The 24488-nt window shown below is 45.2% G+C and overlaps 1 protein-coding gene across 20 annotated transcripts in view; it reads left to right on the top strand.

Annotated features, from left to right (window-relative positions):
• LOC118928528 (sorting nexin-29) overlaps positions 1 to 24488 on the top strand; it is a 599207-nt gene that overhangs the window by 94883 nt on the left and 479836 nt on the right. For 17 of the 20 annotated variants that reach the window (XR_008992099.1, XM_057486922.1, XM_057486916.1 and 14 more), the window contains 5 exons: positions 547 to 795; positions 2727 to 3102; positions 15319 to 15437; positions 21505 to 21580; positions 23144 to 23226. Coding sequence is in view for 19 of the 20 variants with exons in the window: in XM_057486922.1 (XP_057342905.1) it covers positions 547 to 795; positions 2727 to 3102; positions 15319 to 15437; positions 21505 to 21580; positions 23144 to 23226 (903 nt within the window). In the remaining variant the exon portion in view is untranslated. The remainder of the gene's footprint in view (positions 1 to 546; positions 796 to 2726; positions 3103 to 15318; positions 15438 to 21504; positions 21581 to 23143; positions 23227 to 24488) is intronic. The other 3 variants (XM_057486934.1, XM_057486921.1, XM_057486917.1) reach the window with 2 other exon arrangements.

Genomic DNA, 24488 nt, shown 5'->3' with positions numbered 1-24488 from the left:
AAGAGGAAAAGTCAGGGGGTGACCATGATTCCTTCTGTGGGCTATGGGATACCAGTACAAGTTTTTATGTAAAGTAATAATAATGATAGTAATAATGATATTGGCACACAGTTTTTGATTGCCTCTGAGCTGAGTGTTTTTTGTGGGTGATGATCCTTAATAGTTACCCTGTGAAAGAGATATTGTTGTCTCCATTTTACAGGTAAGGAAATGAAAGCTCAGGGAGGTTATAAATGACTTGACCAAGGTCTCATAGCTAGTAAGTGGCAGTGCTGGGATTCACCCGAGGCAGTCTGACCCCCAAACTTACGACTTATCCTCCCCTTGGTTGACTTATTTGCATTTGTCTTCCTGACAGAAAGGGAGAGAATTTGGAAAGATTCAACATCTGTGGTGGCTGGTGTCTTCTGACCCCAGTTTTGCAGGAGGTCTTTATTAACATTTAAGATCAGTGTGTACTGTACCAACTGCAGCTTGTTTATCATGTTAGGGTCACAACTGGGTTTTCAACAGCAGACACTCCAGACTTTCCCCTTTTCCTGGCAGGTTTGAACTCTATACTCTTTGCGATTAACATTGACAACAAGGACTTAAATGGTCAGAGTAAGTTTGCTCCTACTGTCTCAGACCTCCTAAAAGAGTCAACGCAGAATGTGACCTCCTTGCTGAAGGAATCCACGCAAGGAGTGAGCAGCCTTTTTAGGGAGATCACGGCCTCCTCTGCAGTCTCTAGCCTCATCAGACCTGAGCAGGAGACCGACCCTCTGCCTGTCGTGTTTAAGCATGTCACTGCCGGTAAGTGAGAAGGGGTGTGTGAGGTAGAGCAGAGGGGGTTGGGTGAAAAGATGACAGACTGGGGTGAGGTGGGCACGACTCATATCTGAAAGTGCTGAGGGGAATGAAATCTGATGCACCTGTCTGTCCAGGTCATGTTTGTGTTTATTCGTCTTGCCTTTAATTTGTTTGGAAGGGAACTGAGAGCCTTCTTGAAATGTGGTGATGATAAGGTAGGAAAGCAAACAGCTCAAATGAACAAAGTAAAGGTCGGGGTGTTGTGGTCACATGAAGCCAGGTGAGGCTGCTCTTCATTTATCCCCATCCATTCTTTTGTTGTTCATTTATTGCATGCTGAGTAAGAAGATTACTAGCGTTTAGCCTACAGTCTCCTTTGGGATGAGTGGAGGTAGACATTTAATGACAAATTATACAAATAATTTGTTATCCTTCTAGCAAATGGGATGGAAGCCAAGTGTAGGGAGCTATGGGAAATGCATGCTGTTAAGGAATGACATTTCAGTGGAGGCTACAGGGAAGGAGCAGTTGAGCAGCTTTGACTCTAGGCCACCAGGAGGCAAGAGAAAGTTGATTCCACTAAGATTAGTTTTGCGAGAAGTTTATAATACCCATGAGCCTTCGGGGACACCCAGAATGTTGTTGCAGCAAAATTGGAAATTAGGGGTTAAGTTCTTAGTCCTAGTATTCTCAAGTCCCTTGAACAAGGCAGTAATCATGGTCATCTCTCTGGAATTATCGATGGTGAAAGTGCAGAATCTCATGGAGCATTTGGTATATACTGGCTTTTCTGTCTTGCCTTCTTCTCCAGCAGAGACCCCATGAAAATGACCTAAGACTGAGGACTGTTCTGCACTTTGCATAGCAGAGACCCTGAAACCTGTATACCCAAAGATGTGTTCTTTCTGTCCATTCTGGGGACTCTGCTTTGTTTGGGGACATTGCCTCAGGGTGTGATACTTGCGGAGCATCACCCCATCACACCTTGGTTTAGATGGAATGGAGTCTTTTGAATCAGCTCACAGTATCTCACACCCATATTTGATGATTAACATGGGTGAATAAACTGGCTCATCTAAGTTCTGGTTACCACAGCAATCTTGATTTCAGTTTTAGTTAACCTTTGCTATGTAACAAAGAGCTCCAGAAGGTAGTGGCTTAAAACAACCACAATTCAATATTTTTTAATGAGTTGGCAGGATGGTTCTTCTGTTGGTTTCACTTGGCTCACTTCTGGGGCTGCATTGAGCCGGTGGCCAAGCTGGAAGATCTGTGATGGCCCCACTAAAGTGTCTGGAATTAGTGTTCACTGTTGGCTGGGGTGGCTGTATATGGCCTCTCATCCTCAATAAACTAGGCTAGCTTCCTTCCATGGTAGTTTCAGGGCCGCATTCCAAGAGGGCACGACACGTCTCGATGCCTAGGCTGTAGAACTGTCACGCTGCATTATGTCTGCCACATTCTGTTGGTAAAAGCAGAACACTAAGCCAGCTCACATTCAAGGGGGTAGAGAAATAGACAGCATCTGTGAGGGAGGAGCAGAAAGGTCCCACTGTCAGGGTCATTGGGTAGAAATAGGAGGAATTGTAGCCATTGAACAATTGATTTCCACCCCCAAACTGGTTTTCTTGGTCTCATCTGCCACCCATGAGAGTATTTTCCAAAGTGAACAATGAAAATCATGTCTGTAATGGTAGCATCCTTTGACTCAAAGTTCTTAGAAGTATTGCTTAGAAGGAACAATTTTAATGTATTTTATTTAAATCAGAACATCCATTTTGTTCCATCTCAAAGATTACAAAAAAATATGAATTTACCTTAAATTAATTTTTTCAGTAGATTAACAGAGGACTTTCCACAATCTAGAGGCAAAAATGGTTTGATCCTGTCTTTGTCTTGCTTACTTTCTTATGTCTTATCTTTTCTTTTGCCAGATGCCAGATGTAAAAAGGAGCGGAAGAAGAAAAAGAAGGTGACCAACATCATCTCATTTGATGATGAGGAAGATGAGCAGAACTCTGGGGAGGTTTTCAAAAAGATTCCTGGGGCAGGGGAGAGCTCGGAGGAGAACTCTGACCGCTCCTTGGTCAATATCATGTCAGCCTTTGAAAGCCCCTTTGGGCCAAATTCCAACGGAAGTCAGAGCAGCAACTCATGGAAAATTGATACTCTGTCTCTGAACGGGGAGTTTGGGTACCAGAAGCTCGATGTGAAAAGCATCGATGACGAGGACGTGGACGAAAACGAGGACGATGTGTACGGGCACATGTCGGGCAGGAAGTGTGCGGGCCACTCGGAGTCCCCTGAGAAGTACGTTGCACTGGCACTTTTAGCAGAGGGGTGGTACATTCATTAATGCATTGCTTTCTCTTTCTGCACTATTGGGTGAAATAGCCGCAAGTTTTTTTGTGTTTAGGGCCCCATTCATTTTTCAGATCTCCATTTAGGAGGAAGGAGTGTGCACTTGCTCTTCTCCTGAGATCTGGGGAAGGGTAGTGTATTTCAAGGTACTTACCCCAAAGTTGGTGTCAAGAAGCATTCTTGCTTTATACATACATCGTTTGTTTCCGTTGTTTGGGTTTTCATCACATCTCTTAACTTGCCACTACCCAGGGGAGCTCAGGAGAAAGGCAGGGTTATACTAGAGAATAGTTGTGGGCTGGTAACTTCTCTGTTCATCTGTAAGAGTGTGAACAGTGCTCATTCACTGTGCCTGCTGCTTTAGCACTGGGCAAGCAGTAGGTTTATACCTGCAGGAGGGGCTGGATGCACAGGAAGGCACAAAGCAGGAAAGCATAGTTAAGAGCTTGGATCTTCGAATCAAGACAAGCTGGGTTCTCATTTACTTGCTACATGGCTTAGGCTGGCCAAAGTGGGCTAAGTTACTCCACCCGCTGAGCTTCAGGCCTCATCGGAGACCTGGGAGGGAAACAGAACCTGCTTTGTGGAGTTGTCAAGTTGATGGGCAACTTCCTGTGTGTGGGGCCTTTGGCACTGGGCCTGGCATGTTGAGGAAGGTGACACAGGTCAGCTGCTGTTATGCTGCTCTTGTGAGATTTCCTGTGCTTGGTTTTATCTTCATGCCAGATAAGCTAGTTACCTCTTCATATAGGCTTTACAGTGAACAGTGCCACCCTAATCATGGCCGACTTCCAGAGTGTGAAGTGAAGATGCTGAGACCCCCTGGTATGGTCAAGGGGGACAGCATGTCTCCAGCCCTCAGCTTTTCATCTTCATGTTGTTTTAGTATGATTTTTTTTCCTTCTCATGAGACTATGCCTGCTTTTGTTTTTCATTTTTACTCATGTCCTCATTCACATGGATACCTGCATTATTGATCATCCGTCATATGCCAGGCATGGCAAGCTACTTGCTAACTTTATCGTAATTATTAGAGCTGCCCTGGGAGGTTAGTGGGAGTCACTTCCACTTGATGGATGAATGGACAGGATTCTGTAGAGAGCTCAGATTGGTTAGAGCAATTCCAAAAGCTGGGATTAAGGGTAGGTTATGTTGTGCTCCAAAGCTTATACTGTCAAATATTTTCCATGATTTTACATAATTCTAAATATCGATTGGTTGACATTCAGTCAGATCAGTATGTCATGACTTGCTAAAGGTTCCCACGTTGTTGAGTGTTTTAATTGTTGGCTTTTTTGTTTTGCTTTTTGCTTTTTTATTATCAGCCATTTGGAAATGAGTCTTTTATGCACAAGTTTTTTTCCTACTCCTGAAGTGTTTGTTAGGGCAGTGTCCCAAAGCATTGCTTGAGCTCATGGGGTATGAATGTTTTATACCTGGGATCCAGGTCTTCTCACCTGGTGTGTTAGTCAGGTTCTCAGGTAAACAGATCCAGTAGAATATGTGTGTATGTCTACACAGGTACAGTACTTCCCCTTATGCACGGTTTCAGTTACCCACAGTCAATGACAGTCCCGAAGCAGGTGATCCTCTTCTTGACGTTTTGTCAGGTCAGTAGTAGCCTAACACTACATCATAGTGCCTATGTCACTTCATTTCATCACATAGACGTATTATTATCTCACATTATCATCAGAAGGGTGAGTACAGTACAATAAGATGTTTTGAGAAAAGGAGAGACCACAGTCAAATTTTATACTACATTGTTATAATTTTGCTATTTTGTTACTAAAATTAGTGATTTTTTACCATGCCTGACTTATAAATTAAACTTTGTCATAGCATATATGTATAGGAAAAAAATATGGCTTGGATAGGGTTCCATTCTCTGCAGTTTTAGGCAATCTTGGAATCTTGGAATGATCCCTCTGGAAAAGCAGGGAACCGCTGTAAACATGTATGTACCTGCCTCCCTCCCTCCCTACTTCTGTCTGTCTAGAGACACTTATTTTAAGGAATTGGCTCATGTGATTGTTGAAGCTTGACAAATCAAAATCTGCAGGTTAGGCTGGCAGGCTGGAGCCTAGGGAGGAGTTGCAGTTTGAGTCCAAGAGCAGTCCGATGGCAGGGTTTCTTCTTCTTTGAGGGATCTCAGGCTTTTTCTATCGAGACCTTAAACTGCTTGGGTGAGGCCCACCCAAATTATGGAGGGTGATCTACTTTACTCACAATCTACTGATTTAAAATGTTAATCCCATCTAAAAAATACCTTCACAGAAATATCTAGAATAACTTTTAATCAAATACCTGGGTACCATGGCCTTGCCAACTTGACACATAAAATTAACTAACACTGTTACATTTTGTTCTTAATCTGAGTCTTTTAGGAAATGTGCTTTGCATTCTGTGTCTCTATAGGTGAGTGAATCTCTGAGTTGATTTACTCTGTGGGTTTTTTTTTTTTTTTTGTCTCGGATGCAGTCTTTACTGACTGGTGCCACTGAAGGGAGCCTGAACGGGAGGCCAGCTTGTGAGCGAAGGTAGCTGTCGTCATTGTAATGGGTGAAACACAAAACAGGGTAGAGGGACTTTTATAGGGGCCTGGGCCCTCCAAGACCACTGGGCCTCCCCTGGATTATAGACAGCTTCTCCCTGGCATAAAGAGGGTATTTTGATTGAACATTCCACTGAGCATCTTGGGGAAAAACAGGGGAAGGATGAGATGGCCTACTGAGTAATACTTCCCTTTGATTCCAAGCTAATGTTCACAGGAAAGGTCTAGGAGCCCAGAGGGGCCAGATTGACAGCACAGCCAGATCTGTGGGGAGAGTGGCCAGGCCACTAGGAGCACATTGTGGATTGCCATAGCCTCTGGCAAAGTCACCTTTCTGATTGTCTTTAAGATGCACTGTTGGCCAAAAGTTGCATTTACACCATTGTTTTCTGGTCAGCAAACCTTTCCTTCAATAACTGAGGAAAAATCTTGTCCCTCCGCCTCGATATTTACAGGCGTTGGCTTTGCTTTTTGTTTTCTCTTGAAAGGATAATACCTTTATCAGGGAAAGGGATTTTTCTGTCACTTCCTATATGCCCTGTGACACCAATAGGGAAGTGGGGTGAGAACGTAATTCAGAAAGAATTACAAACATATGGAAAAACGTACCTCACTAGCAATTCTGCAGATGCAACATGAGATCAGACACCATATTTTGCCTGTCATATTTGCCAAGATTTAAAACGACAGCTGTATAGAAGGAGAACCCTGGGGGCAAGGCTTGCGCTCAGCCGGTCTCAGTCCCGGTGTCTTCCAGGCGCACAGTGGGTGTCAGCCGTGGAAAGAGCGATGAGGCAGGGCGGGTGCACAGAGTGTCTTCAGAGAGAGTCATGTCGATGGCCCTCTGGGGGAAGAGGTGGACATAATGTCAGGAGCCTTAAAAATGTTTATCGCACTTGATTTAGCAATTCCACTGCTGGGAATCTACCCTGTGGACATCTCAGGAGAAAGGTTCTGCATCTAGATACACAGTCTTTGTTTAGAGAGGCAGAACATGGGTAGAGGCAGAACATGTAGGTAGGGTAGATCCTACCTACACGAGCAGCCACAGAGCAACAGTTCATAGCAGAATGTTTGGTGGTGTAAAGTTTAACTTGATATCCTAACGCATAGGATCTTATACATCTTCAATGACATTTGAGTATCTGGGTAGTATGAATACAAACTCACTCATTAATGTTGAATGATAAAAGCAAAATGTAAAATCCTGTATTTAGTTTCATTACAACCTTGTAAAGAAAAGTTTATTTGGAAAGAAAGGAAAATGACACTAAAGAAGTATTATCTAACCCATTAGTTGTGTTTTGGGTGATGTGGCTTTGGAAATGTATTTTTTTCTCTTCTTGCTGGTTTTTCATAGGTTTTAAAATAAGTCTTACCCAAAAATAAGCAATACCCATTATGTTTTTAAGCCAACTGTGGCACCATATTCTGGATTGGTCCATGCCTTAGGAATCACTTCAATTTAACTCATTTTGAGGTAGTGGCTCTTGGCCACTTTTACTTGGAGTCCAAACCTCAGCAGGTGGGGTGTGGCTTCACCTTGCACTCTGCACATGTTGCTGGGAAGTGGCAAGATTTCTTCTTAGAAATAAGCAGGAAAGTCCACTAGCTTGGAGCCTGGGCAATGGCCAGGAAAGGGTGGGTGGTTTTCCTGCTTCCTGAGGAGCGACTGCCTCTGGGTGTCCAGGAGTCCCCTTGGTCACCAGCTGCTTCGTCAGAGCCCTGGGAGGGCAGTTCTTTGTAGATTTTATAGAGACACAGCCAAGATCACCTCAGAACCTGGTGCAAGTTTTGTTCTGCCACCGGGCGCACCAGTGGGAAAGCTTCCTCTTTTGCATCCAGTTTCCTGTTTGTGGGTCTCATTGTGTGTGCTACCTGCAGGATTAGATGATAAGCTTTGCAAAACTTCTGTTAGGATTATTTCCCCTTGTTTCTTGCTTAGTGTCAAATGTATGACCAAAAGCTGGAGAGATGGAAAGGAGACTGTATTTGACAGGCCTTGAAGTGAGGGGTGCATTCGCCTGCAGGCCAAATCCACCTGGAAGCTGAGCGTGGCTGTTATATGTTTTTTAAAGGGTTGTTAAAAAAAAGACAACAACAATAAAGAATACTTATAGCCACAAGGCCCGAAATATTGACTGTCTGGACCTTTGCAGAAACATTTTGTTGACCCCTGCTCTTAACAAAAGAAAAACCATGTACTTCACATCACATGCTGGGCAGTGGGTCTGGAAGACCTGGGCTGGACTCCTGCAACCCTTGGTTCTGTCCAAGGTGATTAACTTGGACAAATCACACAATCTCTTTGGATTTTTGTCCTCTTTTCCCTGCTTCTTCCCTCCCTGTTTCTCCTCCCCTCCCTCTTTGCCTGCCTTCCTTCTCTATTAAGTAGGTATGATTAAGATCTGCTTTGGTCTTACTTACAACTGAGTTACAGAGTGATTTTATAAACTTTAAAGCATGCCAAAAATCCATCCTGGTATTTATTAATGTTTCCTAATGGCCCAGAGGCAAATGCTGTGCTGGGCAAATCCTTGCCCTAATTGACCTGGCATTGCAAAGACTGTATGGGTTGGTTTTGTGCTTTGACAATATAACAGATCATATGAGTCTGGTTAATATTTGAACTGACCCCCTTTCTTGGAAGGGACCCAGGTATGATCTGGTCTGATTCTGTCTTCTTACTCAGGAGGGTTTGAGAACCAGTGAGGTGAAGCCCGAGGTCACATGCCTGCCATCACTTCAGGACCTGGAATGCACTGTGCTTCCTCCTGCTCCAGCACTTAGCATGTGCTGTGCACCCCCCTCCATCCCTCTCGCCCCTTCTCTTCACTCAGATCTCCTGCTTCCTTCAGCTCCCATAGACTCTGACCTCCCTTCTTAGGGAACCTTCTGCCACCTTCCTGACCAGCTCCACGAGCCTGAGCTGCCATTTTATACCTACTCACAGGATTATTTGATTCATGTCAGTGTCCCCTACCAGCCTGTCAGCAACCCAAGGGCGGGATGAACAAGGCTTGCTGGCTCTTTTGCCAGCACAAAATAGATGTGAGCATGCTAACTGGCACAGAGCAGGTGCTTATAAACACTGGTAGAAAGGATGAATGCAAGAGGTCTTGGATCTGGACAATATACTTCCTTAAAAAAATTTTTTTTTATTAAGGTATGAGTGATATACACTCCTATCAAGGTTTCACATGAAAAAACAATGTGGTTACTACACTTACCCAAATTATCAAGTCCCCACCCATATCCCAATGCAGTCACTGTCCATCAGTGCAGCAAGATGTCACAGATCCACTATGTGCCTTCTGTCTGCTACACTGTTTTCCCCATGGCCCCCCACACCATGTGTACTAAACATAATACCCCTCGATCCCCTTCTCCCTCTCTCCCCACCCACCCTCCCACACTCCTCCCCTTTAGTAACCACTAGTTCATTCTCGGAGTCTCTGAGTCTGCTGCCATTTTGTTCCTTCAGTTTTGCTTCATTGTTACACTCCACAAATGAGGGAAATCATTTGGCATTTGTCTTTCTCGCCTGGCTTATTTTACTGAGCATAATATCCTCCAGCTCCTTCCGTGTTGTTGCAAATGGTAGGATTTGTTTCTTTCTTATGGCTAAATAGTATTCCATTGTGTATATGTACCACATCTTCTTTATCCATTCATCTACTGATGAACACTTAGGTTGCTTCCATATCTTGGCTATTGTAAAAAATGCTGCAATAAACATAGGGTTGCATATGTCTTTTTAATCTGAGAAGTTGTATTCTTTGTGTAAATTCCAAGGAGTGGGATTCCCGGGTCAAATGGTATTTCTATTTTGAGTCTTTTGAGGAACCTCCATATTGCTTTCCACAATGGATGAACTAGTTTACATTCCCACCAGCAGTGTAGGAGGGTTCCCCCTTTCTCCGCATCCTCACCAGCATTTGTTGTTCTTAGTCTTTTTGATGCTGGCCATCCTTACTGGTGTGAGTGATAGCTCATTGTGGTTTTAATTTGCATTTCCCTGATGATTAGCGATGTGGAGCATCTTTTCATGTGTCTGTTGGCCATCTGAATTTCTTCCTTGGAAAACTGTCTCTTCATATCCTCTGCCCATTTGTTAATCGTGTTATTTGTTTTTTGGGTGTTGAGGCATGTAAGTTCTTTATATATTTTGGGTGTTAACCCCTTGTCAGATATGTCATTTACAAATATATTCTCCCATACTGTAGGATGCCTTTTTGTTCTGTTGATGATGCTCTTGGCCGTACAAAACCTTTCTAGTTTGATATAGTCCCATGAGTTCATTTTTGCTTTAGTTTCCCTTTCTTGAGGAGATGCATTCAGGAAGAAGTTGCTCATGCTTATATTCAGGAGATGTTTGCCTATGTTGTCTTCTAAGAGTTTTATGGTTTCATGACTTACATTCAAGTCTTTAATACATTTTGAGTTTACTTTTGTGTATGGGGTTAAACAATAATCCAGTTTCATGCTCTTGCATGTAGCTGTCCAGTTTTGCCAACACCAGCTGTTGAAGAGGATGTCATTTCCCCATTGTATGTCCATGGCTCCTTTATCATATATTAATTGACCATATATGGTTGGGTTTATATCAGGGCTCTCTAGTCTGTTCCATTGGTCTATGGCTCTGTTCTTGTACCAGTACCAAATTGTTTTGATTACCATGACTTTGTAGTAGAGCTTGTAGTTGGAGAGCATAAATCCCCCTGCTTTATTCTTCCTTCTCAGGATTGCTTTGGCTCTTCGAGGTCTTTTGTGGTTCCATATGAATTTTAGAATGATTTTCTCTAGTTTGTTGAAAAATGCTTTTGGTATTTTGATAGGAATTGCATTGAATCTATAGATTGCTTTAGGCAGGATGGCCATTTTGACAATATTAATTTTTCCTATACATGAGCACGGGATGTGTTTCTATTTATTGGCACCTTCTTTAATTTTTCTCATGATTGTCTTGTAGTTTTCAGAGTATAGGTCTTTCACTTACTTGGTTAGGTTTATTCCTAGGTATTTTATTCTTTTTGATGCAGTTATGAATGGAATTGTTTTCCTGATTTCTCACTCTGCTAGTTCATTGTTAGTGTATAGGAATGCCACAGATTTCTGTGTATTAATTTTGTATCCTGCAACTTTGCTGAATTCAGATATTAGATCTAGTAGTTTTGGAGTGGATTCTTTAGGGATTTTTATGTACAGTATCATGTCATCTGCAAGCAGGTGCAGTTTAACATCTTCCTTGCCAGTCTAGACGCCTTTTATTTCTTTGTGTTGTCTGGTTGCCATGGCTAGGACCTCCAGTGCTATGTTGAATAGAAGTGGGGAAAGTGGGCATCCTTGTCTTGTTCCCAATCTTAAAGGAAAAGCTTTCAGCTTCTTGCTGTTAAGTATAATGTTGGCTGTGGGTTTGTCATATATGGCCTTTATTATGTTGAGGTACTTGCCCTCTATACCCATTTTGGTGAGAGTTTTTATCATGAATGGATGTTGAATTTTGTTGAATCTTTTTTCAGCATCTATGGAGATGATCATGTGGTTTTTGTCCTCTTTTTTGTTGATGTGATGGATGATGTTGATGGATTTTTGAATGTTGTACCATCGTTGCATCCCTGGAACAAATCCTGCTTGATCCTGATGGATGATCTTTTTGATGTATTTTTTAATTCGGCTTGCTAATATTTTGTTGGGTATTTTTGCATCTATGTTCATCAAGGATATTGGTCTGTAATTTTCTTTTTTTGTGGTGTCTTTTCCTGGTTTTGGTATTAGAGTGATGCTGCCCTCATAGAATGAGTTTGGAAGTATTTCCTCCTCTTCTATTTTTTGGAAAACTTTAAGAAGAATGGGTATTGGGTCTTCACTAAATGTTTGATAAAATTCAGCGGTGAAGCCATCTGGTTCTGGAGTTTTCTTCTTAGGTAGTTTTTTGATTACCAGTTCAATTTCATTGCTGGTAATTGGTCTGTTCAGATTTTCTGTTTCTTCCTTGGTTAGCCTTGGAAGGTTGTATTTTTCAAGAATGTTGTCCATTTCTTCTAGGTCATCCAATTTGTTAGCATATAATTTTTCATAGTATTCTCTAATAATTCTTTGTATTTCTGTGGTATCTGTAGTGATTTTTCCTTTCTTATTTCTGATTCTGTTTATGTGTGTAGACTCTCTTTTTTTCTTGATCAGTCTGGCTAGGTGTTTATCTATTTTGTTTATTTTCTCGAAGAACCAGCTCTTGCTTTCATTGATTCTTTCTATTGTTTTATTCTTCTTGATTTTATTTATTTCTTCTCTAATCTTTATTATATCCCTCCTTCTACTGACTGTGGGCCTCGTTTGTTCCTCTTTTTCTAGTTTCATTAATTGTGAGTTTAGACTGCTTATATGGGATTGTTCTTCTTTCCTGAGGTAGGTGTGTATTGCAATATACTTTCCTCTTAGCACGGCCTTGGCTGCATCCCACAGATTTTGCAGTGTTGAATTATTATTGTCATTTGTCTCCATATATTGCTTGATCTCTGTTTTTATTTGGTCATTGATCCATTGATTATTTAGGAGCATGTTGTGAAGCCTTCATGTGTTTTGTGGGATTTTAAAATTTTCTTTGTGTAATTTATTTCTAGTTTAATACCTTTGTGGTCTGAGAAACTGGTTGGTACAATTTCCATCTTTTTGAATTTACCAAGGCTCTTTTTGTGGCCTAGCATATGATCTATTTTTGGAAATGTTTCATGTGCACTTGAGAAGAATGTGTATTCTGCTGCTTTTGGGTGTAGAATTCCATAGATTTCTGTGAGGTCTGTCTGTTCTAATGTGTTGTTCAGTGCCTCTGTCCCCTTACTTATCTTCTGTCTGGTTGATCTGTCCTTCAAAGTGAGTGGAGTGTTGAAGTCTCGTAGAATGAATGCATTGCATTCTATTTCCCCTTTTAATTCAGTTAGTATTTGTTTCACATATGTAGATGTTCCTGCGTTGGGAGCATAGATATTTATAATGGTTATATCTTCTTGTTGGATTGACCCCTTCATCATTATGTAACGTCCTTCTTTGTCTCTTGTGACTTTCTTTGTTTTGAAGTCTATTTTGTCTGATCCAAGTACTGCAACTCCTGCTTTTTTCTCTCTATTAGTTGCATGAAATATCTTTTTCCATTCCTTCACTTTTAGTCTGTATATGTCTTTGGGTTTAAAGTGAGTCTCTTGTAGGCAGCATATAGTAGGGTCTTGTTTTTTTATTCATTCAGTGACTCTATGTCTTTTGATTTGTGCATTCAAGCCATTTACATTTAGGGTGATTATTGATAGGTATGTACTTACTGCCATTGCAGGCTTAAGATTCGTGGTTACCAGAGGTTCAAGGTTAACTTCCTTACTATCGAAGAGTCTAACTTAACTCACTTAGTATGCTATTACAAACACATTCTAAGGGTTCTTTTTTTTTTCCCCTCCTCCTTTTTCTTCCTCGTCCATTCTTTATATATTAGGTATCATATTCTGTACTCTTTGTCTATCCCTTGATTGACTTTAGGGATAGTTAATTTAATTTCACATTTTCTTAGTAATTAGGTGTTCTACTTTCTTTACTGTCATTTATTACCTCTGGTGACAGCTATTACACCTTAGGAACACTTCCATCTATAGCAGTCCCTCCAAAATAGACTGTAGAGATTGTTTGTTAGAGGTAAATTCTCTCAGCTTTTGCTTATCTGGAAATTGTTTAATCCCTCCTTCAAATTTAAATGATAATCTTGCTAGATAAAGTAATCTTGGTTCCAGGCCCTTCTGCTTCATTGCATTAAATGCATCATGCCACTCCCTTCTGGCCTGTAAGGTTTCTGCTGAGAAGTCTGATGTTAGCCTGTTGGGCTTTCCTTTGTATGTGATCTTATTTCTCTCTCTGGCTGCTTTTAATAGTCTGTCCTTATCCTTGATGTTTACCATTTTAATTACTATGTGTCTTGGTGTTGTCTTCCTTGGGTCCCTTGTGTTGGGAGATCTGTGGATCCCCATGGCCTGAGAGACTATCTCCTTCCCCAGATTGGGGAAGTTTTCAGCAACTACCTCCTCAAAGACACTTTCTATCCCTTTCTCTCTTCTTCTGGTATCCCTATAATGCGAATATTGTTCCATTTGGTTTGGTCACACAGTTCTCTCAATGTTCTTTCATTCTTAGAGATTCTTTTTTCTGTCTGTGCCTCAGGTTCTTTGTATTTCTCTTCTCTAGCTTTTTTTTCATTTATCGTTTCCTCCACTGTATCCAGTCTGCTTTTAATACCCTTCATTGTGCTCTTCAATGATTGGATCTCTGACTGGAATTAATTCCCGAGTTCTTGAATATCATTCCGTACCTCCATTAGCATGTTAATGATGTTTATTTTGAAGTCCCTTTCAGGAAGATTTATGAGGTCTATGTTATCTTTCTCAGGGGTTATATTAATTTTACTCTGAATTAGGTTCCTTTGGCATTTCTTATTTGTATATGGTGCCCTCTAATGTCCAGAAGCTCTACTCTCTGGAGCTGCTCAGCCCCTGAAGCAATGTCAGTGGTTGCAGGGGAGTGGTATTGGTGCCTGTGGGGAGGAAAGAGCTGCTTCCTACTTCCTGGCTGGTATGCCTGTCTCCACTGCCTGAACCAGTGGGCCGAGCATAAAGGTGTAAGCCTCTATGCTTTGCATTTGTAGTTGCTGTAGATAGAGCTTCCCTCTGGCTGGCCTAACGCTAGGGTAGGGTTTGCTGGTTTGCGACCCAGATGGAGCTGGCCGGGAGAAAGGCGCAGTAGGCTGCCTATCAAAGAGGGCATCCTTGGAGCTGTGTAGTCAGCCAGGGAGCTGGAGTATGTGGAAATTGTGAAAGCTCCCAGCCTTCTGGGCAGAGTGCACCCGGACAATTTTGTCTACCTGTCCTTTCTCCTGAGCAGTAAGCTCTGTGCAATCCTTGCCCCTTTAGCAGCCTTCTTCTTAGGGCTTCCTTGTTAGGAAGTCTCTCAAGACTTCCCACCTTTGTTTTGTCCCAGAGCAGCTAGATATGGATCCCTGCTTTCCACAAGCGGCTGGAATCTCAGTCTCTCCAGGAATTCTGCCTGTCTTAGTTTTCCAATTCCCTAGTTATGAGAGTATGATGAAAGCACCTTGAAATGTAGGTTTGTGCTCCCAGATCAGATCTCTGGAGCTAGGTATTCAGCAGTCCCCGGCTTCTACTCCCTCCCTGCTCCGTTTCTCTTCCTCTGGCTGGTGAGCTGGGGTGGGGGAAGGGCTTGGGTCCCGCCGGGCCTCAGCTTTGGTATGTTACCCTGTTCGGTGAGGTCTGCTCTTTCTCCAGGTGTATGCATTTTAGTGCAGTCCTTTCCTGTTGCTTTGTCAGGATCAGTTGTATTAATTATATTTTTGTATTATATGCGGTTTTAGGAGAAGCCTCTGTCTCACCTCTCATGCCGCCATTTTTAATCCTGACAATACACTTCTATTCCTGGCCCATGTCTCCTTCTGTTTTCAGCCCTGTCACAGCCTGGTTAGTTCCCAAGAGGCAACTTGTGGGAGGCCGGCAGATGCTTGTGGTGATCTGAGCCCTCAGGGGCTGTCCGCCCTGTCACACAGCTGTCTTCTTTCATCTTAGGCCACTGGATGGGCCCACCTGCCTCTCCGAGATACACACCTGGGCTCCACTGCAGGTGCTCCATGGCGACATTGACGTCCTCTTTCCAGTCAGCGCAGTGGGCTCCTATGGCCCTGCAGGTGGGTGTTTCCTGCTTACTCTTTTCCTCCCATATGAGCTTTGGCCCCAAGAGCCTCAGGAGTGTCTGGGTTACCTGTGCAGGTAGGAGTGGGAGCAGGGAGGCTGGTTGAGATTAGAGATGACAGAGGATCTGGCTTCTCTTCCTGCTGAACCTGGGTGTTGTTAGGTGCTCTTGTGAGTGAGTGCTGGGCTGGATTGGCTGGTAAGTCACCCAGGAGGCCCAATCCTATTTTTTTTTCTCTCCAGTGATTTGTTGGGCTTGGTCATTCATGTACAAGATGACCACAAATGGTGACCATTGTTTTTCCTTCATAGGAGAAGGGAGGTCACAGAACCCGTAGCTGTGAAGGTCTTGGCACCCTCTGAAGCATAGGGCTTGGGGATCAGGGCTTAGCTTCCTTGAAACCTGCCTTTGGATTGGGTAAGCATTTCTGTCCCATTCCATGGGATTGAGTATGCTTTGTGTGGTTCCTTACTGTTTTCTTTAGCTAGAGAAGGTCACAGGGGCAGCGAGGTTTGGGGTGGGGAGTGGTGGTGGGGATGTGGATGAGCCCAGCTCGCCCACAGGGGTGCGTGCGAGCGTAGCCTGTATGGTGCCTGTCACTGTGGAGTGGGCCATCGCACTGCACAGCACACTGTCACACAGCACCACCGGCTGAGTGAGGCCTTGGTGCTGACACCTCTGTATGTGGGCACCCTGCTTATCTTCCCAGGGCCAGTTTTAGGAAGCCGTCAGTGATGGGGGCCCACCAACTGCTCAGGAAGATGTTGACATTCTGAACCAGATGATGGACTATTGTTCTTGCTGCCGTGGGAAGAACAGAAACCCACTCAACCCAGCTCAAGCGCAGGGGCAGGGCGGGGACAAGGAGAGGCAGCAGTCTGCGGTGGGGGTCAGGTCAGCAACCCCCCGGCAGTTGCAGGAGCTAGGCTGGGAGACCTCTCAGAGCAGTGAGTATTCCTGGTGGAAACTGAGGCTGATGGGAGTAGTGGCTGAGTGGCATTATCTAACAGGCTTGCCTCTTTTGGAAGGTGCAGTCAGTGGTGAGAGTGACAGCCAACACTCATCAAACCCTTGAAGTAGGTCTAGGGCTGTAAGGTGGCCCATGTGCACACACACACCCTGACCACAGCCCATGGGGCAGTGGTGGTTATCACTGTGTCCCCTTCCTCCCAGATTTGTGGTCACTGTTCCCCAGGTTAATGTGGGAAGAGATGAGGCACAGTGCAACATGACAGGGTATCTTGTGGGCCCTGGGAACTTGGAGTGGAGGGGCTCCTCACCTGGCCAGGTCATTCTGCACCCCCACACTCCCTCACGAGGCTGCCTGTACTTGGCTGAGGTGCAGACCATCGCTGCAGCCACAGCCTTCCATAGCAGCCAGTAGGTGCTGGGTTTCAGCTGACTCTCCCAGAGGCACCATCTGGTGGGCCCTGCTCGGGTCTGCAGGCCCCTCCTTCTACTCAGGTGGTGTTCTTGGTGCAGACGGCCGAGGACGGGGATGGTTATCTTGCCCCTTCAGTGGCAGTGTGCAAGCCGTGGTATGTCTGAGAAGGGGGCGGGGCTGCAGACAGCACGTGGTCCTGAGGTGTGTTTAGGGCCCCTGACGTTCCCAGAGTTTATTCACAGCTTCCAGCTCATCACGTTGTGTCACCCCCCCATCCGAGGGGGCGTTTTTCTTTGGCTGTTCTGTTTCAAGTGGCTCCTTCATTTCTTAACTGGGTTCTTCCAAACTAGTAGGCCCTGGGGGCTGCTGGCTGGCCGCTCCTGGGACATGGCTATTTGTGGTTCACATTGGGGTTAGCCTTACAGAACCCAGCACTCTCTCTCCCTCCCTGGGCTCTCCACTGTCACCAGGGAAAGTGGCTTCTGGCAGGCCTCCAGGATCATCGCAGGAAGGCGCCCCCAGCGGATTCCCAGGGTCCCATCTGTCTGTCAGCCTCACAGACCCAGAAGGCCTATCTTGTCACTGCTGATGGGACTCTCAGTCCCAGCTTATCTTGGTTGTGTGCACCAGAGATTGTGTGTGTGAGCTGGTCTGCCAGCTTTTTAATTTGCTACAGTAACAACGCTGCCAGGTGTTTTGGAAGCCTGTGTCAGCCTGAGGGGCCAACCCGCCTAGGTAGGAACATCAGATGGGAAAGTACAGTGTTCTAGGGCCACATGAAGACACTGGAATCCGAGTGAGGGGAATCGTTACCTGATTGGAGTGCCGTGTTGGGTTGATTCCCTTCTGGCCTGGTGCTCCGTCTCCAGGGGAGGCACGTGTGCCAGGTGGCACTGGGCTGGCCTGCCTGCCCTGGGCCCTGCCAGCACTCCCCTCCCAGACGCCTTTTCTTTCACTCCGTTTCTGACCAGGGTCCCTTTGGTTGACGCCCTCCTCCTTGAGCAGCACTAGCCTGTTCTCCCCCATCCTGGCCTGGGAGCCATCACGTGTCTCTACTGATGACTTTGCACACAGAGTTCTCATCCCTTAGGAGGCGCTCCTGTCATCTTGGAAGACGTTGGTGCCTCTACTACCACTGTCTGTGTGGGTTTTTGGAGAAAGATCGAGAGAGGAGGATAAAGAGGGAGGGGAGCACCTGGTGGGGAAGGATGGATGGCTTGGGTAGCTAGGTCTTGGCAGAGAGAAAGCAGCAGAGAAGGGGTGTCTGAATCTTAGAGGAGGGTCTCTGCAGTTTAGCCATCTGTACTTCAGAGCTACATTTTTAGGGCTCGGGGGCCTCACAGAAGGGAGACCCCATTCCAGCGTCACACAAGACCTGACAGGCGGGTTGGAGGAAGGGGTACATCAGTTCCTCTGGGCCTGCATTTACTCACAATGAAGCCACACATGTTTACTATCATCGTTTTGAAGCTGCAAGGGAGGGCAGTCCCCCAGAGTTTCTTTGAGCTGAGAATAACAGGAGGAGGTGAACAAGCACCCGTTTCTACCTACTGTATGTGTGACTGTTCCTGCTTGCCTCTCGGTGGAGGGGCCCATGCTTACTGTTGGGTTAGTAAATGCACAGTCAGTTTCTGAAGGCTAGCTTTGGTTCGTCTGTGACCTTGACCCCCTTCTCTTCCCACCGGGTCTATCATTCGGGGGCTTCTCCTCGTCCTTCGGTGGGTCTCTGCAGATTCCCAGGGTCCCATCTGTCTGTCAGCTGGCTGAGGCCAAGAAGGTGCTGCTGTAGTCCTGCTCTCTTCTGAAGTGACTGATTCCTCTCCCAGGGTAGTTTTACTGTTTGGACTCTTAGATTCTGTGGTGGTTGCAGGGCGTTCATTGTGTTCCTGCCCCACTGATATGGCTTACGGGCTGCTAGGGCACACAGTTTTCTTTACTCCATCTGTGCTATCCTGTTATGCACTAGCACCTTGACAGCTCTGGGGACCCAAAGGTGAATCCCTCCTGGAGTTTTGCATGTAAGGAGGGGAAGAACCATCAATAGCTCTCTCTGCTTCAACCCTGCAGCTGCCCTGTCCCTTCTTCTTTTAGCAAACAGAGTGATTTTTTAAGAACATGAATCAGAGTGCATCATTACCCTGCATAAACTATTCCACAACACTTGGGATAAAACCCGGAACCCTCACTGTGCCCACACCTGCCCCAGACTACCCCAGAGCCTCACCTCTTCCCATTTCCCTTTTGCTTGGTGTCCCCAGCCACACTAGCCTGCATACAGCTCTTGGAACCGAGTCTGCAGCCCCCTCTCCTGCATCTGCACCCTCTGCCCATCCTTCAGGTCGTGGCCCAAGGGTCACTGTCTTACAGAAGGCTGCTCTGGCTCCTCTCAGGCAGGCCAGTCCTTGTTGTCAGTCATAAACCTTGTGTATTTCCATGTTTCCATTGCTCTGACCTTAGTTTGTAATTGTATATTTGTATAATTACTTGCTAATGCCTTTCCCCACTGATAGTCTTGGAGGTCCACGAAGACAGGACCATGTCTGTTTTGATTTCAATGTGACCCTGATCCTAGCCAGTGTCAGGCCCACAGTGGTGGCTCAGGAAGCCTTTGCTGGGTGGGTGAGTGGGTGAGGGGATTGATGCAGTAGGTGGGGATGGGGGCATGCAGGGAGTGGACATCTGGCAGTTGGAAAAGTGATGTCCAGTTGGAGACACAATGTGGACAAACGAGTGAAGGTGGGAACTCCCGGGACATGTAGATAGAAAAGCACATATCTCAGATCAGCTGAATGAGACTATGATAAGGGCTCAGCTCTGCCATGGGGCAGAGCAGAGTTCAAATCTTCACATATTGGTGCTGTGGTCTTGGACAAGTCACTTAAACCCACGAGGCCCTACTGCACATCTGTAAGGTTAAGATAACAGTAGCACCCACCTCAGAGGGGGCCCTGAGGATAAGTGAGGTGGTCTGTCTCTGCGACTGCTCTGTGGCCCCAGTGCCTCAGGCCCGCTTCAGCTGTTCTGGGCCATGGTTGTGCATTATCAAGGGTGTCCCACTTGGGCTAAGTGGGTGTAGTGTCCATGGTGCTGGAGGGTGGTGGCCTTTATGCAGCCATGGGTTTCCATTGTGTGTGTTGCGTCCCCATCTTTGCTTCAGAAAGCAGAATCAGGCAGCCTTGTGTGAATTAGATTAGAGAGGGTGAGACTGAACTGGGGGGACCTCTGCAGCAGACCCTGAGAAGGTACTGAGCCTTCAACTAGGGTAGCAGTGGAAATGGCTTGTGAGCCAGGGTGGGAGATAATTGGGTGGAACTGGGAGGTCGTGGATACCACGTAGCTCTGTGATGGCCAGCGGGGTGGTGCGGGCGCTCTTCTGAGGTTGTAGCTCGGGAGTGGTGACAGGAACGGTTTTGTAGGTCATGGTCAGTTGGGAGGCCCCAAAGGGTACCCCAGGGGAGCTTTCTGCCAGACAGAGATGTGGGAGTAGGATTAAGGCTGAGGCCCTAGGCTGCGATGAGGGCTTGAGAGGCGTCAGCCGCACAGAGGTGAGCACTGGAGCCGAGCCTTGGGTTTGCCAAGGGGGAAGAGGCCATGGGGCTATCACTCAGGGGGGCCTTCATACTGGAATCAGAGAAAAAGATGTTGGGGCAGAAGCGAAGAGTATGTTACGAAGGCCAGGAGAGGAGCTCCAGGAGAGGGGCTTGCTTGGCCTGTTGTCTGCCACCCTGGGGAGAGTCCTTTGCAACTATTTAAAAGAGGCAGGAGTGAGTGGATGGAATAGCTTAATGGAGGCAGCCGGGTAGAAGAAAAGGTGAGAATCATTTCCTCGTAGCGTTCCCTTAGTTCACCCTTGTAAGAGCTGGGGAGTCTTGAGCAGGACGAAACCAGGCATTAAACAGGAGTGAGGAAGGGGGCCGTGAGGGCTGGCCGAGGGCCATGAGGCGAGTCTTCCGGCTCTGCGTCCCCTGTCTGCGATGCAGGCCTTGTTCTGTAGTGGGCATTGGCAAGCCAGAAGCTTCTCCAGTGAGTCTGTGTTCTGGGTGACACTGGCTTTCATGTCCCTGTCCAGCCCAAGAGGCATGAATTTGCACTTTTTCCTGTGAAGAGATGTGAACAGCAGCTAATACATTTATGGAAGTCTTCAGTGCCTTTTCCCTGTTGTTTCTAGAGGTTATTTATGGCCTCACTTACAAATCTTTTCTCACTTATGTATCCTTTCTCACTTAATGGCACGTAATGCAGGGTAAGTGACTTTTAGAAAGCAGCAGTCCCTCAGTTTGGACGTGAGCCGACTGTCAGCGGCTAGACCATGCTTGCCCCCTTGTGTCCATATCAAGCCACTACAGCAGTAGTTTGTCTAACAGCTGATTTATTATTTCCTGACTCTCAGGTTTGTGCTAAATATGAACTTCAAGCATAAATTCAGGTGGATCAAGATAAAAAAAATGTTAAGTGGGATTATGGGCCCTCCTCTCAGTGACTGATGCCAAATCTGAGATTATGGCTGAAAAAATGCAACAGGTAGCAGATTAAAACCCAGTGTGCAGATGTGGAAACATTTGTAAATCAGCTGCTTTAGCAGATAAGCCAATGTCTTTACTGTGTCCTTGTCTCATGGAGAAAAATGAGATGAAAACAGAAACTTGACTTTTTCTCTGCAATTACTCTCTGTGCACAGATGCCCGCCTCGGAAGCCTGGAGAACGGGACAGAGCTGGAGGACCACGTTCTCCCAGAGACAGGCTCTCGGTACACGTTAGTATTCAGAAACCAAGTCGCCTTTGGAATTGAATTGTCCTATTCACAGTTCTGCATTTTATTCTCTCTTAAGGATAGGGGGGCACCTGCTGAGATTAAAAGTCAAGGCTTTCCTTCATGTTCATGTTTGGGGTAGTCTTACATCACATAATGTACAAAGTTGCCAAGGGTCTCAGAGCTTGAGAAACAGTGTTGGTCACACTTGACTTGCCTACCACCTTTACTTCTTACAATTTTGGGCCATATCTGGGTATCTCCTCTATAATTATTTGCTTGATTTTAATATGTGATAATATTGAACAATTTTAATATTGTACACTATGTAAGCCACTTAGATACCATATATTTGTGAAGTGCTTGGTCTGGCATACAGCAGCAAGCACTCTGTGGGTTGTTTCTTTTTTCAAAATAAAAGTATCTCAAAGGGAAACCGAGTTGCCCCAAGTCATTGTGTATTAGGTGGCAGGGCCGAGATGGACACTCAGGTCTCCCTGATGCCACCATGATCCCTGTTGCTCTTATAGATTTCTCCTCCTTTCTCTTTATGGTTTTAATTTGGTGTCCCAGGGATACATCACATTTGCATTTTTAATGAGCCCCAGGGTGGGAGTCACTGCTTACCTCACAGTCCTTTTTGCTGTTTACTTTAGAACATTTGGAAAATGCAAGAGTAAATGAAAAAATATTCTCAACCCCCAGCTCCATTGATGGTCTGGTCCTTTTCTTCCTAGTTGTGTGTGTGTGTGTGTGTGTGAACCATATTATGGCCCTGCTATTTTCATGAAAGATGTTAAGTATTATTTTTCCATGTTGGAATTTCTTTGTAAATATACAGTCAATCTTCATTGTTTGCGGCAGTCACCGTGAAGACTGAATCATCGCTCTTAGGAGAAATACAGGGTTAGTCCCTGTGAACATCTGGTCACATTTTGGTCAACTGATTAACGCATAACTTTGTTTTATGTCCATTCCTGTTTAAAGACATCTTATTTAACATGTATTGTTGATTCACTGACATTGAACTCATGGCCGACCGCATTATAACTTAGGCTTTGAGTAAAGGTTACCTAACATACACATTTTCCACATAATGAATATCACAGTCTTCTTGTGCTTAGGAACACCAGACAGCACCTGACACTATGCTGGGGGGCCATTTCCAACAGCAGAATCACTAACAGAAAGCACAAGGATGGCACTAAGTAGCCCTCCCAAAGGACATGTTCCCTGTGTGATCGTTAAAGAAGGCAGAACTCATCTTGTTTGATGTCAGGTGGGAGCATGAACTTTGGTGACTCAGGTTTTTTGCCACCCAGCATATGTTCATGAATGACCAGGGAAGTGCTGTGAGTCTTGATCTTGGGTTACAAATAAACTTTATTGAGTAGGTGAATTTGCAAATATGGGCTCTGCAAATAATGAGGACTGACTAACTTCAAGGGGCAGCCTCTGTTCCATGTAGTAGTGAACCTGAGTAAACTTAGCACCTGTAACTTTTTGAATGGTGAGGTGGTGTTTTAAGTTGCTGAGTGTAACTTCCTTCTGCCTGCCTTTTCCCAGTGTGGAAGCCAGTCCTCCAGACCAAGGAAGCCCTCTGAGCAGCCTGTTGCCTTCTTCCTCGGTGCCAGAGTCAATGACAATTAGTAAGTACTTTCTGAGCCGTCTCTGCCAACACCGGGGTGACTCTTGGGCCTGCACATCATGCCGGTGCCTTTGTGCTTGCTCCCACACGACTGTGAACTTTATGGAGAGAAGTCGTGTGTGTGTGTATCTGGTGACCTTGAAGTGTGGTGCTTTGTTGTAAGCTTCGTGAGCTGTGGTTAACATGTGGTGCTTGGGCCCATGCCTGCACTAAACGACACAGTGCAGAGGTGGAGCAGCCTTGAGATAGACCGGGAGCTTGTGTGGTTCAAGGTTTTGGGGTTTGCCTCCTGTAAGGCTGTCGGCTACAGAATAACTGTTCTATGTGGGTTTCCTTAGTAGCTCTGGAGGAACCATTTTTCTAAGTCAGGGTTTGTTTCTCAAAGATGAATGAAGGTTGCTAAGGATCAGGTTCAAGCTGTTTGCAACCTCACCACTCAGGAAAAGTATTAGAGATATGGCAATTAAGATCAGGTTTGAGTGGCTTTATATAAGCAAGAATAAACCTACCACGGCCTAATGAGATAGAAACTCATCTCTCTGTTCAGAGCTGGGGCTGGTATGTGGCTCTGTGATCATCAGAGACCAGGACTCCTCCTTCCTTGCCTCATAGTCCAAAGTGTGGCTATTTCAGTTCCAGCCATCCCATTCTCATCCCAGGTATCAGGAAGGGGGAGGGGGAAAAAGGAGAGACTTCCTCCATTTCCATAGGTAGGATTCAGGGGTCTGAATTTCCATGGAGAAAGAAATTATAACTTTTTTCTCTAGCCTCTGCCTGAACTTTAGCATTATCTTCAATGATAAAAGTAACAGCAAACCCTAGAAACCATAGTGGTGTTAGCAGGGGGTCTATCACTGACGGAAGTCACAGGTACCTGTCACAGCTATGACATGAAAAGAATCTCAAAGTCATTTCTGCTCGAAGATAGAGTGGCTTTTTGATTGGATGATAAAGAATCCCATATATTACTGTGTCACTTTTGTTTTTTACATTTTGATAATTCTGTTTCAGTATAATCAGTTTCCTTTGTAATCTTGTATGTTTTATTTTCTGTATTTTAAAATATTTTTCCAAGAAGGGGCCCATGGGCTTCACCAGACTGTAGAATGGGTCCATGGCATAGAAGAGGTGAATTTGGGGACTGCCCTCAGTCCCCACAGCTATAAGGACCCTTCCTAGAGGGTGCATACAGCATCCCACTTATGTGGCCAATACCAGTCCTGTGGCCTCCCCTGACTGCTAAGGAGGCAGTGTACCCCCTAA

This window comes from Manis pentadactyla, chromosome 10, assembly GCF_030020395.1.
Source record: "Manis pentadactyla isolate mManPen7 chromosome 10, mManPen7.hap1, whole genome shotgun sequence".
NCBI classification, from domain to species: domain Eukaryota; kingdom Metazoa; phylum Chordata; class Mammalia; order Pholidota; family Manidae; genus Manis; species Manis pentadactyla.
This window is presented reverse-complemented; position numbering and strand designations above follow the sequence as displayed.